General features: G+C 43.4%; 1 protein-coding gene across 5 annotated transcripts in view; it reads left to right on the top strand.

Moving 5' to 3' along the window:
* The window catches only part of SHANK2 (SH3 and multiple ankyrin repeat domains 2), a 2,937,835-nt gene that overhangs the window by 1,669,751 nt on the left and 1,251,866 nt on the right, over positions 1 to 16,218 (top strand). For all 5 annotated transcript variants that reach the window (XM_085643560.1, XM_085643562.1, XM_085643561.1 and 2 more), the window contains one exon: positions 12,587 to 12,899. In XM_085643560.1, coding sequence (XP_085499686.1) covers positions 12,587 to 12,899 — 313 coding nt within the window. The remainder of the gene's footprint in view (positions 1 to 12,586; positions 12,900 to 16,218) is intronic.

Here is a 16,218-nt window from a genome sequence, read left to right as displayed (position 1 = left end):
AGCAGACATGACTTCTGTTTCAGTAAAGGGATCATTCTCAGGCGGGGTAGGTCTGTGGAAACAATAGCAGAAAAAGCACCGGTACTTTGTGCACTGTCATCTGAGTAAAGTGTCGAAAAATGGGTAAACCACTCGTAGATGGTGATATGGTTAGGAATTGTGTCAGGTTCCTGACCTTGGGAGAATCTACAAAGGTTCCAAAATGTGGTCCCATCCCTTGCTAGGCTGGCATCTTTTAAGGCCAGCCAGTGAGATTCTTCCCATGTACGCTTTGCGTTATCTACAGCCTTCCTATATGTAGACCTAGCATTCTTGATTAGGATGCAATCCTTAGTTTTAATAGCAGATACAAGCATTTTTCTGCTGGATCTGCACTCAGAATTGAACCATGAACCGGGTGTTTTGTGTTTATGGGAGTTGTTAGAGGAAAGAGATATAAAAAGGGACCCAATTGACTCAATGGTGTCTGCATGGATAGACACGGCCCTTGATTTCTTGTTAGCATCTTCACAAGCTTGCCTAAGTTCAGCCGTTTTTAATAGCAGTATTTCTTTAATAGTGGACAGTTTTTGGGTGTCAACTGCAACTTTGGGCCATTTGAGATATCTTTTACAATTGGATGGAATAACATCTCTTGTAAGCAATGTCGGACGATGATCAGAGGTTGATTGATCAGGGGTCCATGGACTCTTTAGAGTCAGGCAAAGGGGGTTATGGTCACTGTCGATGGTAGGGACAATAACCATATCCACTGCATAATGCCAGAGTCTTCGGTCGATTAGGATGTAGTCAATTCTTGATGGGCTAGTGATTCTATTAAATGTAGAAGCTGCATGGAGGTCGGAAGGAAGTCGACCATTAGCAGCTCTCAGCCCATATTCCATAACCAGAGCATTCAATTGAATTACCACTGGTGACCATCTCGTTACTGGGGGGACAGAAAGGGAGGGTATACCCCACCTAGTGTCTTCCTCTGCAACATCCAGGATGTCTTCGGTGGCAAGGGGTTCAAAAGTACAATTCAGGTCTCCGGCAGCCAAAATAAATGAATTCGGAGGGCAAGAGGAAAATTATTCTTCTAAGATAGTAACAGTAGGGGACTTGGATCCTCCTTGGGTACCCCTAATGTAGATGTTAAAAAGCTCAATAGTTGGCCCCCCTTTCAACCCATTCAGGGTTAAGTGAAGCACATCTGGGGACGGACATTGTACATGTCTAACTCTACAGGAAAGGGCTATATTAATCCATATTATGAGTCCACCCGAGGGGCGTCCACGGCCAATAGTGACCGCGGGGACGCAATAGCATGAAAAACCTGATTTAAATAAGGGTGTGACACTCCAGGTCTCTTGAAATATACAGACATCGAACGTGGCTATAAACCTATTCCAATCGGGGAGTGAAAGTTTAGCTTTCAGACCCGCAATGTTCCACGAGATAATTTTAAGAGTCGTATTTGGTACTGAAGAGGGGGAAGTGGCGGGGTCCAATGAAATCAAAGTTGGAACAACCCTTGTTAGTGCGCCTTCCCCCCTGTCCCCATTGAGAATGGTGGAGGATGATGTTAGGGGGGTCAATCTATGATTGGGGATAAGAGCAACTTGAGTTGCTTCAGTAGGAGGTGGGGACGTGTGGGACACAGTTGTTAGTCAGTCAATTTGTCCAAGTGAGGATGTTCCCTCGAGCCTTTGATAGGGCAACCCGCTTTTCCACCCCACAGGGGCATGGCTCAATGTAGAAGGGTGTTTAAACTGAATGGAAGAAGAGTCAGAGGAGGAAGATCTATACTCTAGTGCAATGAGGCCCTCAGCTAGATAGTGGTTAGCTAAAGTCAATTCAATCGTGTCCGTTGGGGAATTATTGGATCTTAGTCTGCGAGCCCTCAGGAGGTCATCTCTGATAACAGATCGACAACCTCTAGTGTGGCGGATCCAATGCGTAACTTTGTTCTTTAAGGATTCTTCACACTCATACCTATTACTCTTGGGGACTCCCACCATATGGACAATGGGCTGGGAATTGGCCCTATGATTTTGTACTGCGGAGGATTTACAGGGTGAGTTGGGGGCTGCAGATTTTGAAGAAAGATGACACTGATTAATTGTAACATTGTCATGCAACATTGGGTGCATTCTTTTGTTAGAGGTGGATAAGCTAGTCCCAGCTCTGGTAGATGGTATAGAGTTTAGTCTGGCTTGGTAAGATGGGACTGGCGGTTGGATGGGCGTGGTTAAACTAGAGTCAGTAATAGTAAGGGAAGAAGTGCATGGTGAGTGGGGATAAGGAGCAATGCTTGTTGGTACAATTGATGGTTGCGAGGGCTGTATAAGGGGTCTTTTCACTTCTAATAATAATTCCTTAACTAATACTTTTAAGTCACTAATTTCGAGTTTCAGTGCATTAATGGTTTCCATAAGTAAACCCGGCGCTGGGTCTGCAACTGTCACCCATTGATGGCTGTCCATATGCGGAGGCGATCCAGGAGCAGGAACTCCATCGCCAGGAAGGTCTAAAACGGCAGGTATTGGTAGGCTAGAAGCAATGTCACAAGAGTCTACAAAGTCATTGCCCAAGTCAGATAAGACCTCAAAGTGGTTTTTGCACAGAATGACAGTGGGTTCAAGAGGTACCCTGTTATCCACAGAAACACAAGGGCTTAAAACTTCGGTAGTTGATCCAAGGATAGTAGAATGGTTTTGGGTACTATCCAGAGCTGTTGATGTTTGTAGAATAGAGGGAGGTGGGGCGGTTTTCTTTGTAAACATTTGGGGGATAGTAACAAGGCCTGGGCAGGGGTTGCTTGCAGGTACAGGAGACGGAGGCAAAGACATGATAGTTAAATCAGGATCCAGGAGCGTAGTACAATCATCGACTAAGGATTCAATACGTTGTAAGGTGGAAGATGGAATAGTTTTCTTAGTGGATTTACGGGCCTTGTTTCTTTTGGCCACGCTGCCATTAGCATCCATCATTTTCCTTTTACCCATTATGGCTCTGGATCTGTCCCGCTACAAGGTATATCAGCAGAGTACACTACAAGCGTAACAAAAGTCCCCACAAACACAGCACAAAATTGTACCTTCAGATGATGTAGCGCCCGATGTTGTTGAGGGAACACGCTGGCCTCGAAGCTCGGATGACAGGGACGTGGCCCAGCCCTGCCTCCTCCTGCCCCGGACGGCCACAAACGGCCCGCCCTCTGCCCGGGCTCAGCCCGGCGACGCCCGCGCGCGTCCCGCGACGCGGGGAAAGGGTCTGCAAAAGTAGCGCCACCGGGCGCGATTTCCGCCGGAAATGGGCGGTTCCTAGGTGGAATGCTGGGTGTTGTAGTCCCCCCCCCAACAGCGGCCTTGATGGAAGGAGATGCGGCGGGGGAGGCTAGAAGCAGCGTTGCGAGGAGGCGAAGAAAACTCTCTCCCCGTGCCCAGGAGCCAGGTTGGTGCTGCTGCTGCGTGGCTGTGGCTGTATCAGGCTGTAGTGTCTATATTGCAGAGCGCGATCCCCCCTAAAACTCTAATTGCAATATTTCAGCTAGTTCCCACTCTCAGGAGCCAATCATTCTCCTCTAAAAGCTGGGAGCATGTAAACTCCTTTAGTAGCTATTTTTTCACAATAGTTCATACATGGCTATGTCCTCGAGTTTTTACACTGGGCAGAATATCTAGTACAGGTGTCTCTTCCCCGAAGTCACACTTCCTGGCATCTTCTCCTCCCAGTAAGAGCATCACTATCCGTTGTCTAATACATAACAAATGCCTGTTCACTAGCTAATAGAAGTCTTCTGGAACATTACAGCATCAGTCAAGAGAGTCACCATCAGGCAGATGTACGGGTAATCGGAATGCAATCCTCATTATATGAGAGGCCACAGTCTCTTGAGTTGCGCTCCTGTTTTGGTGGCCTATTGGGGCCAGTTCAGCCGCGATAGGTTATTCAGACAATTAAGGGAACCAGATTAAACCATGGCGCTCCTGTAAGAACCCAGAGCAGGGACCTGGGCATCATCTATATATATATATATATATATATACATATATATATATATATATATATATATATATATATATATATATATGTATATATATATATATATATGTTCCAAAAAAGCAGGTTCCTCCTTAGATTGAGCCCGTTGCCAGGTGGTACACGGTGCCGGCAGAAGCACATTGATTGCAAACAAAAGTCCAGTAAAGCGCACACTTAAACAGTCCACTACGAGTGCAACAAGAGTTCATTACTCAGACGCTACGTGTTCCGGCAGTAAACTGCCTTGATCACACGCTGAAACAGTGACATTACCATGCATACATAAACAATAACATAGAAAACGGACTGATCTTAACAGTAAGTCAAAGATCTAAGTTGCTATGGCGGCCATTTTGAAGTATATGATATTAAACGCGATTCGTACTCTAAGTAGATTACCATCACGATTAGCAAGATCTTCAGCAATCTAAATGAACATACTATGCTGTACATGCAATAGTAGGTGCAATATGACCTCGTGGATGTAAACCCTGTCATATGTTGTTGGTGTTGTGACCAAACTTACGTTTTGTTACTAGTACACAATTAATACTCCAAATTGAATAAGAGCTTAAGTAAGCACAGTTTTAACTAGGAATAGATTAACTAGGATACAGTGAGTGTAAACACAAATAAGCTCACTAACCTGGTACTTCTAATATCATATGTACATTGTTACATTCGCCAAGTGGCAGGTACATGTGGAGTTGATGCAATAATGATAGAAAGCCATGAATTGGCGTTTTGCAGGCGTGAGCATAACATAATAAACAAGCACCAGTACAAAGGTATGTTATAAAATGGCATTAACGTAGCGCTTTGTGTATGATACGGCCGATTACCAAGTACTGGTATCTCAGAGACATTATTTCATTCGCCAAGTGGCAATATTAAAACAGTCCATAACAAAACAGTCCATACGCAAACATAAACTTTCTTTCATTGTGATAGATCAGCACCAGACTCTAGACAATGGATGTAAAGTGAACTGGAAAAATGGATAAAATGTTTCTTATCTTGTCCAGTGTGCAAAGACCAGCAATTTAAACATATTTTTAGTAAAACATTTTTCTTTATTCACTGTTTTATGTATATTTAAACTAGAAATATTTTAGTTGTTTTGCAGTTTGTTACATGTGTTTTCTATTTGTATGTGTGTGTGTATATATATAGATATACATATATATATATCATTATTGCTCAGAGCTCCACATCACTGTATGAGGAACCACGTGAGGACTGCAACCACCATCGTGCAATGTACTTGGATCATTCAGCACAATCTACACACCTGCCTGTGGGAGGAGGAGTCGAGAGACTACTTCAAAGGGAGTGGTCTCTGAAGCCCAGGAGAATCAATCAGCCTGTGGGACCGGCACTGATGACAGCCATTCCGGACAGAAACGCGTCTGCCAAAGGGTTTCACGGACTGCAGGGAAGCGCTGTAATTTTGCTCAATAGGTCCTTTGTTTTGTATCCGTAGCAAGTGTCCCGCTGACTTTTTCATAAGGTCAGCATTTGGTGGCGATATGTAGCCCGGTTTTGCTAATACCGGCAGGGGACACGCCCTCTCGGTCTGAAGCCCCGCGAACATCAGCAACTTTTGGTGGAGTACGAGGAGTACATCGTGGTGCCCCCCAACCAGAGTTATTTCCAGTTGGTGATTGTTTTTGCGAGGGGAGAGAGGAGGCGGCATTGCGCTGCCTGATAAGGGTACAAACAGAGGTTTGAGCGGGATTATCATATCCAGGACTCTTGCGGTGGTGTACAGTCCAGCGCCAAGAATTTGGGGGCATCATTAATGCTCAGAGCTCCACATCACTGTACGAGGAACCACGTGAGGACTGCAGCTACCATTGTGCAATGTACTTGGATCATTCAGCACAATCTACACACCTGCCTGTGGGAGGAGGAGTCGAGAGACTACTTCAAAGGGAGTGGTCTCTGAAGCCCACGAGAATCAATCAGCCTGTAGGACCAGCACTGATGACGATCATTCCGGCCAGAAACGCGTCTGCCAAAGCGTTTCACGGACTGCAGGGAAGCGCTGTAATTTAGCTCAATACATCCTTTGTTTTGTACCCGGAGCAAGTGTCCCGCTGACTTTTTAATAAGGTCAGCATTTGGTGGTGATATATATATGTGTGTGTGTGTGTGTGTGTGTATATTATATATATATATATATATATATATATATATACACATAGTTATATTGGTAAAAAAAATGTAAAGTATAAAATTTAAATATAGATTAGAACTAATTTTTTAATAGTTTTATATTGTTTGTGTATATCAATTTTCAGACCTTCATATAAATGTGTGTGTTTAAATAAGTATGTATTTATATATATCCTTAGATATTACTTAAACATATTTAATTTACATTATATTGTTATATGTTAAAATATTTTATATTTTCTGTTTATAACTATATATATTAAAAAACAATATTTTTTAAATATATTTTTGGGATATTAGTGTAAAACGATATTTTTAAAAATATTTTTGTACTTACGTTATCTGTGTAGACAAACAATATTTTTCAGACCAATATTTTTGACACGATATGTCTGTATCATGATATTTTTGTTTTTGATATTGTGTCAGCGATCCAATGGTAGACCATCAAATTCACACAAAACAAAAATCTCCATTAGCTAGTGGGCTCTTTGCTCCTCTGGGGCAGTGCAGATTGGGGTAACCCCCAATCTGCATTCCCAGTGGTTAGATAGACTGTCTGCCTCCCACCCCATAACTTTGTAGCAATTTCCGTGCTGGTCAAGAGGGCTTTTGTTTCCAATCCAGGAGGGCAGATTGGAGATAAACCCACAATAGTCTCCCCCCATGGGGGAAGAAAGACTGTCTTGGGCCTGGAGTTTGGGCTGCGCTCATTACCAGATTGACCAGCCACTCACCAGTTACTTATTTAAAAAAATGTTCCCTTGTGTATGATAGGCTTTCTGCTGTTTGGGGTGTATACATTGTGGTAAGCTCAGCAATTTAGTCTTCTAGGGAGTGGAGAGAAAGGTTGCGTATGGCCCTTTGTATTTGATGGATGTCGCTCGATGCCAGAATGGGGTGGTACTGCATCTCACCCCCTTTTTTCCCAGTTTTTTCCATAGTCGTCTAGTGGTCTTTCTGCCACCCAAAGGGGGATTGGGGTTAATCCCCCAATCACCCCCCCCTCTTGAGTAGAAGAAATATTGTCTCAGCCTCAATAATGTGGGCCTGTAGCAACAGCCCACCCCCCATCCTCTTATTTTATTTATAAATAGGCAAGCTCCTCCCCATCTGCACGAGAAGGGAGCCTGTGAAGGGATGCCCACTAGTGAGCTCGGAGGATTTCCCTGACAGTTATGCCTCTGCATTGTAACAGTGGTGCTGCGGATCAAGAACTCACAACCTCCACATCGAAGAGTTTATGAGCAGGCTGGACTGGGATAGCAAACCAGCCCTGGCAATTTCGGTTGACCGGCCCGGAAGGTGGGGGGGTTTGGGGTGCTGGTGGGACCACTACTACTGCACTTTTGTTACAGGGGGCTGATTTTGCAGCAGTGCTGCAGAACTGGCCCACAGTAACAAAATAGACCCCCACTGGTCGAACCCCGGCAGCCACCATTCCAGCCCACTGGGTAAAAACCCATTGTCCGCTACGACAAGTCCGGCCCTGTTTAAGAGATACACATTGTAGTGCTACTCTGCAAACGGAGTGTTCTGTTCCCAACATTCTGGGTTTTGCCCCTCATATAGCACAGAGACTATTGTCTCAGCCACCAATGATATGCATCTGTTACTAGATTCTGGAGGGGAAGGAGTGCTGAACCTCTGTGGCCTTTAACATGATCTCTCATTCCATTTTATTGATCCTTTAGCCAAATTTGGAGTTTGAGACTGTGCTCTGCATTGGCTTTCACCTTTCTCGGAGATCTATTCACAGATCTCTTTCTCTTTCTGGTCTTCATTCAAAAACATGCCATGAAGTGCACTGCAGGATTCTGCACTTACGATGACCCTCTTAAACATCTATGTATCACTTCTCACTACCCATATTTTGTCTTACCAGGTTTGCTTCTGTGCTTACAATGCTCACTTAATTCTATGAGTGGTCTTTCCCTCCAATGGTCATCAGTGCCTTCTTTAATGTCCTAACTGGGATCAATTCTAATTTGCTCCGTCTGAATACAGCTAAAGTGAGCCTCTTCTGTTTGAGCACTCTTGAGCATGGCGATGAGAAGAACCTGGACCAGCACTTACCCATTCTGCTTTGGCCAGAAATTTGGCATAATCTTTGGTATGCAATTATGATTTTATGCTTAAATTGATAACGTTTCTTTAACTTCTTACCTTATACTCTAAAACAGATAGAAAATGATTCCTGTCCTGTCTAAATTCTCACACATATCTCTTGTCTATCTGCCATTACCTACGTAGACTATGGTAATTCTACAAACATTTACTATTTTACGCTTTGACCACAATCCAGTTTATTCAAAATATCATAGCTCGGCTTATCCTTGTACTGAACTGTTGCTCTACAATCACTCATCATCTAAAATCACTCCACAGGCTCCCCATTCAAAATGTTTTTTAAGTAAGCACCTTGCTTTTAACGCACACATCTGTCTTCCAGTGGTATCAAGCTCCCAGAGTCCTTCCCTCCAGGTCTTCTAAACTCCTCACATTCATTTCCATCCAACGTACAGTTGATCAATGTTATACTACCTTTCACATGAAGTTGCACACATCTCTTTAACCTTCAGCCATTTGTTTAGCTGTTTCTTCTTTTCTTTCCCTCCAGGTGCTACTTCTCCTTGGAATTTGTGCCAAGCAAATTCTCTTTCATTCATTCATTCATCCATTCAAGTCACTTGGGATGATACTTTTGCAGTTCATTTTATGAGGAACTGATATCTAACTTGAATGATGTCCTGGTAGTATGTTTTGTAGACATGTTGAATAAAAGTTATGACGGATTTGACACAAATGAAACAAGCATTGGCATAGCCAATAGGTCTCGCCTTTGGGACCTTCTAAGTGTTTAGCCATGCAACAGTTGCATAACTAAATACTTATAAGGTCCCAAAAGCGAGACCTATTGGCTATGCAAAGCTGCTGTGTGGCAGTGAAAGTGATCGCGATCACGATCAAACATCAAATTGGCCATGCGGCCCCGAAAGTGAAAGTAATCGCGGTAAAGCGCTCCCGCGCGCACATGCACTGCAGCTCTAGGCTGGCCTGGTAGCACTTTTTGGAGCCCTCTCAATAAGTCTCGCTAGATCAGCGCATGCGCTGGGTCAGGCGAGGCCTAAAAATTAAGAAATAAGCAAGAATGAACAATAGGTGTAGCCTGTAAGAAGTCGTTCTTCCCACTCTAGCTGGTCGGTTTGAGGTGTTTTGGAGAAAGTCCCGGCTCCCGAAGCTTGAAATTGAAGGCTCGATGGCGACCTGAGACTCATTTGCAATGCATTGAATTACTGCTAAGTGGCTTGTTTCCCCTGGTTTAAGGGTTCCTTGGGTGCCGGTGCGCCAAGACCAGCGTGTTTGTTGAAAGAACGCACAAACCTGTTATTCTTTCGAAGCCCTCCCGCACTTGCCGAAGTGATTTTAATTGCTGCGTGGAGCCTTTTAAGCCACGCGCCTCTGAGAGGTGTTTTATTTGAAAGAAAGCAATTAGTTCCATGGTTTCCCGCTCGCCTAAAACCGGGACTGGCCTTGACGCGGGGAAAGGGGACGAGGAATCCCGGAGCTGTCGGAGCCGAGAGAATTAATGACGTTTAACCTTTCCCGCCACGTTTAAATAATGATCTTTCTCGGCAAAAGCCACAAGGTTGATTTCTCGATAAAAGAAGAAGGTGGCGGGGGGGAGGGGAGAGTTGGGGGGGCAAGGCCGAGGTCACCTGTCAGAATAATTGTCCGCGGCCCTTAGTTTCAAATGCAGTAATCTCTGCACGAGATTTGCGAGTAAAAGTAGCGCTAGCAGCTTAGATGAAGATTGCTCAGATATGTTTACAAACATTTTCTTGTTGGAATGCATTTCTAATTCAAAGTAGCTTTAGTGAAATAAGGACCGGAGCAAGCATTTTTCTCCTCAATTGATAGATTTCCAGTCACCCTCCCCACCCTAATGGCCTGAGAAAAGAATGCGTCTAAATATGTTCAAAAATATCTCCTCGTAGTTAAAAAGAGAAAATATGCACTCAATGGAGAGATGATTTTCTAAACAAGCATTAACTCACGATAGCCATCGATAGTCTGACACGCAACCCTCCAGAAAACGCATTTCCATCCTCCCCACAAGGGCATTGTTTTTGCTGGAGGCAAAATTCTCTCTCAAGATCCCTTAGCTCTTGACCCAAAATTTCAAAACTTACACCAAGCATTTCACGGTACCCATTTTGCCTGCATTCGCAAAATCAGCGGGAGTGCAGCCGCAAAATGGCTTTGTGAAGGTACTAAACCCATTTGGCGACTCTATATTATTATTGCCGTACAGAAAAAATGAGCTAAGAGTGAGTCACTGTTTGCAAGGGGCATGTTTAGGGTGTACCTTCCAAATAGCAATTTGTTATTGTATTTATCAATGATTTGCAACCGAAGTCTGGACACAAACATTGAAAATTTACCAACTCCCAAGTTGGAGAAGTAACAGTCGCAGAAAGGAAAGGGTTCGCCTTGAATACAAAACACAAATAAAAAAAAATAAAAAAATCATATTAAATGCAGCCCTACCTCTTTTAAGAAAATGTGCTGCATTCAAAGGAGAAAAAGTTTATTTTACTTAAATGTGACCAAAGGTATGGTGACCTGCGGACCCCAACAGGTCACCGTCCACTTAATGGCCTCCAATCGCAGTGCCACAATTTGCGACCCAGCTATTGCTGATGATGTAGGTTAGATTGCAACTCTCTATGATTCAGAATTTTGTGAACAGACCTGTTCGCTCATAGGCGATTCACAATTCTTTTCCTGTTGCAAAAGGTATTAAAGCAATTTGCAACCATTTTTTTGTGAATGGAAATCTCGTACATCTGGACCTAAGTTCTATGTGTGTCAAAAGATGCAGATTCAAGGGCCTGATGTAGGATGAGTTAGGGCCCAATCAGGGAGTGTTTTTAGGTCGAGCATTCGTGACCTCTTGTATATATTTTAGTTTATACTTATATGTGTATGTACTTTGTGAGCTCTGGAGATCACCCCTAGGACTTGTCTGCTTCCGCGTAGGGACTTTTGCTTCTGTTCCACTGCCTCTATTTAACTGTCTTGATAGAAATCGGCCAGTAGAGGTGAGTAAAATACCAGAATTGCTTTCTGCTGAGGGCCTTTCATTTTTATTTTTCTGGCAACTGCCTCTATTTAACTTTCTTGATAGAAAACGACCAGCAGAGGTCAGTAAAATACCAGAATCACTTTAGCATTTTCTAGATTCCAGTCCATAGAAATTGTCTTCCACGAGCACCGATAGACAATAATATTTTTTTCAAATCTTGTATTTTCAGTAATATGGCCACCGAAGGCCCAGATTTTATATTAAAAACAGAGCTTTGGACGATACCATTTCCCGCTGAAAGTCAATAATTCTCTCCATGTGTTCCCATGCCTGGCGTGTCACACAGTTTGGTGCTTACTTTCCCTCCATGTTAGAGCAGTAGATGTTTCAGCAACTAGGCTAATGTGCTGCATAGCTAAATACATATAAGGTCCCGATTGCAAATGCTTGCTTATACACTGACCGGCTGTGAACTGGGCTGTATTTTGCAATGTGAATGATGTGCATTTCAAATTGTATAGTCACAGAGTGTTGCAAGATCTTCTGCCTTAGCATTATGAGTAACACAGAAGGCATTACGCGACCTCCTGCAAATGGTTGTGAATGCAGTGATGAAGCCTTGTGAAGAAAAGGAGGCCTCCATCCTGCCATTCGCATTCCCCGGAGGGTCTGCAGTTCTTTTTTGTTTTGTTTGTAAAAGCAAACTTTTTCCTTTAAAGTGATAAAATCTTCTTTAAAACACATATTGACATCCATGGAATACAAGCGGGGAGCACACGCTAGTCCCCTGGACCATCCGCTCCCCAAGAAACCACTTGTGACAATACCCAAAGGGGAAGCTAGGCTGGTCCATGGGGAGAATTTTGCAGAAATTGTGAGGTACATATTTTAGCGACTCAAACCATGGAATTGTTCAAGCTTTAAGTGCACCCCCTCTTTAATGATTTACACATTCAAGCCTCCTTTTGCCTACTTCATCCTGAAGTCCATTCAGAGTGCAAGCCTGGAATCCTTAAACCTTAAAACTGAGTGTTTCGCATACCTAGAGTGTTGCATAAAATGGATTTATAGAACTTCTTTGATTATTAATGTGGTCTGTTTGGCTTATATTAGTCAAAATCACCTCAATCTGTTGCATGCAGTTTCAGTTTACAATAAATGTATTAGCCGCTTTAATTGGACAGGTAGTCGGAGGGATATTTTTTCATTCAAGATGCAAAAACTTGTTCAAGTTTCTGGGAAAACAAACTAACAACCAGCCATACTAATGTGATTTGTATTCTCTTTGTGTAGTGCCATTTCGGGAGGCGCCCAGTTATTCGAATCGGAGACGGGGACCCCAGAACACCTTGGCAGCCCCGCGGGTGCTACTGCGGTCCAACAGCGACAACAACCTGAACGTGAACAACATCCCCGACTGGCCCGCGTCGTCCTCCTCGTCTTCACACCGCAGCCTTTCCCCACAGTTGCTTCAACAGATGCAGAACAATCCTAATGGCACAGTGAAGACCATCGGGAGCTATGTCCAGCTACCAAGAAGCCGGTCTCCATCGCTGAACCGGCTGGGGGAGGATGCCAAGCGGCAGCAGCAGCACCGGCACATCAGGTGTGTTCTCCATCTTACATCCCTCCTCTTGGCTCACATGATGATATGTATGGCAGCCATGCTCATTTTGGACAGGAAAACAGAAATAGACTAGTAACAAATGAAGTTCATTTTTAGGTGTGGCCTGACCGCGCAGTTGTCTGCCTTACTTGTTGTTTCCAATTCTTTAAAATATACATAGCGAGGGTTTGGCTCCGCTCAGAGGAAGATTATTCGGTCACTGCATGCCATTGACTTGTTGGTGCATGTTACCACCTTCAAAAAGCTCTTTCATTGAATAAATGAGGACCTATTGTAGTTCTGTAGAGCACACACAATCATCATGTAGGGGGCAACATTTAATCCTTTATCTCTTATATGCATTGTAGATGCAAAGCATTCCTTATTTGGCACTTTTCCCAGCACTGACAAAGCCAACAGGGCATTCTTTAATATGACAAATAACATTTATGCATGCAGCTGATGAAAATAACACATATGAATGCCTGTGCTTAAATTCATTCTCATAAAGGCTAAAGCTATGGGCTTTGCCAATGTTTGTATGTGCACGTAACTATTTGTATAGCTTAACATATCACTTAGAACCTCATTACATGTTGGGCAGAGTGGGATTACCATATGGAATTCTGCTGCACAGGGTCACGACTGGCCTGGTGGTACCGTTCCTAGGTTCCCTTGATGGCCGCACACCAAACCGTGTTATACCAGCCTGTAACTCTGGACAATTAGATCACATAGGGCATTGGCTGCAACAGCTGTAGACACAGCATCAGACACATGGAATGTTGTATGTTTGTGTTGTGTAATTTCACTGCTATGAAACGGTTCTATGGAAGATGTTCACAAATATCTTTATGTTTGGTCTCCTCATACATAAAATCAGATCCTGCCAAGCCGTTGGCATGAGTCACTTGCACCATTGGTGGCCCATGCTTAGCACGGCTCTATTGTTCATACGCTGTGCAGGCAAGAGTGGCACACTATGGAGAGGTTGCATTCATCTGCTAATTATTATTGTTTGTTCATGTGGTGGGCATGAGAAGGTTTGATCTGACGGATCATGAGCTTCAAAGGGCGGTCACGTGACTCGAAGAGCAAGCAGCGTGCAGGGCAGTGCGTTGTTTGTCATTTGCACTTCAAGTTATTCTTAGGTTGCTTCCAGGATCTATGAAGAAAGGCAACCTAAGTGTGTATTTAGAAATCATGGTAATCGATTGACTCCTATTCTCACTGCCCTTGGGAGGTAAACAGCCAACAGAGCTAAGAACACAACAGGCACTTTCGAAATTAACTTTACTGAAACAATGCAAAATGCTGTGATTTGCTGCTAATTATAAGCAAAACAAAAAAGGGAAGGTTGAAATGCTTGGATTATTTTCAGCCACTGGTAATTCCTCAGAGGCTCATCCCAGTTTCTTTGCCCAGCATGCCACCCCCACAGAAACCAGTGATATGCAAATTGTCCTCGGTCCTGCTCAACAGGAGCAGTACCAAGACTGGCACACAGGTTCCCTCTTAATATGAACCCAAAAAACCTCAGAACAATTTCGCCCTAGTTAGACCTCTTCACTGAGGTGTAGTTTGAGGTTACAAACGATGGAATGGAATGCAACCTGAAGGATTACCAAAGGCTGAAATTACTTCAAGCATTCCTTCCTTGGCTTTGTTTTCTGCTGCAGTTGCTAATCATGTCATCTAACTATTCATGTGCTCTTCATGTGATTAAGGAGTTACATTGTGGTAGAGTTGTTGGCCATTAGCACAACTACCCTTGGTCAAAGCAGGGTTCCAATAGGACGCTTGTCCATGGTCTGTTATCTGTTCCAAAGTTGAGATCAGTACTCAATGCCTTGAATAGCGGTGCATCTCAAAGACACAAAGGCCTTATGTGCTGAGCTTCGCACTGGCGTGAACGGACGCGCTCTATCTGTTTCAGAATAAAGCCATTGACGTGGCATGGAGTGGTACATGGACCACCTCTAAAACGCCAGCATTGCCCTGGCTACCGCTTGCCTCAGGGGTTATATAAGCAGTGATAGAAAGAGAAGGTGAACATGGCCTAGGAGAGTTAGCTCCTGGTAGCTTTCTGTCGTTCTTCCTGGTCCTGTAGTTTGCACAAGGGATCAAGCCTGTGAAATGTTCTGGTGGTAATAGAGTTGGTGATGCAATTTCCATTGCCATTTTGGTGAATTGACATGAACAGGGTGTTATCTGATTTCTGTCCTTCTCTCCAATACTCTTTGTAATGCATCTGGTTTCTCAGGGTGGGTTTATCATTGTCCGTCAGTGTTCCTGCACCTGCCAGTATACACAATGCTTACCACCAAGTGTGGAGCTGAGAATCTACAGCCCCGATTCACAAGAGATCAAACACGCCTGAGTGCTCCATTCATTTCTAGTTCTTGTGCATCCTTCTCACCTGCTCAGTTTTGATGTAGGAGTAGTCCTCCTGCTGGTGCATTTCTTAGGTCACACATTTAATGTTAGATTTCCCGTCCACTTTGTTCCCATGGAAGGAAAGTCTAGTAGTGCGGTTTATTTGTTTAATCCCACTGTCTAAACTGCATGTATATCTTTGGTTTTTAAATTGTTACTTAAGTATTCCAGTAATAAATAATGCAAAACGTGTTGATTGAGAAACTGGCCGAATGGGCTGTGTTTGATAATTCAGTTCACAAAACAAAATGGGTTTCTCTAACTACAAGCAACTTCCCAGAAATAAAATGTGTGATTTGTTATTTGTAAAAGCAAAACCTCAGCATAATGTGCTTAAAATAAAGAATTTAAAGATCGACACTTACGTTAAAAAGCTAAAAAATATATTACAAAATTAAGGGCCAAAGGAAAACTTTCAAATCATTAAGATTGGCTAGAGTAAAATTGAAAAATATTCATGAAAGCAAATGGGAATAAAATAGTTGAAAGTATATTAAGGTGGTAAATCAGAAAATGATGAAATAACACAGTACCTGGGGTATGTTCTAAAGGGTCAATGGCAGCGTTGACCTCTTACTTGCAGGATGTTTCGGTTGTGCCCACAGAGGATGCTTGTGGATGTGTTTGTGGTACATAAGTGACACATTTCCGGTGACTTTAGCTTGGAGATGGTTGTAGCTCTAGGTTGATGTTGTTAATTCTCTGTGTGAAAGAAGACGAATAGCTCCTCCAAGTTGAACTACAGTTCGCTGCCCATAGGGGTAATGTTGAAGCCGTATGTGGATCGAGCAAGGACTCTGCCAGAACCTGTAACTGTAAGATGTTGAATGTGTCACTGGAATGGCTGTCCCATAAATAATACCCAGCCAGGTAAATTCACTTG

This window comes from Triturus cristatus, chromosome 3_1, assembly GCF_964204655.1.
Source record: "Triturus cristatus chromosome 3_1, aTriCri1.1, whole genome shotgun sequence".
In the NCBI taxonomy this organism is placed as follows: Eukaryota; Metazoa; Chordata; class Amphibia; order Caudata; family Salamandridae; genus Triturus; species Triturus cristatus.
Note: the sequence above shows the minus strand (reverse complement) of the source record. Positions and strands in the feature narration are given on the sequence as shown.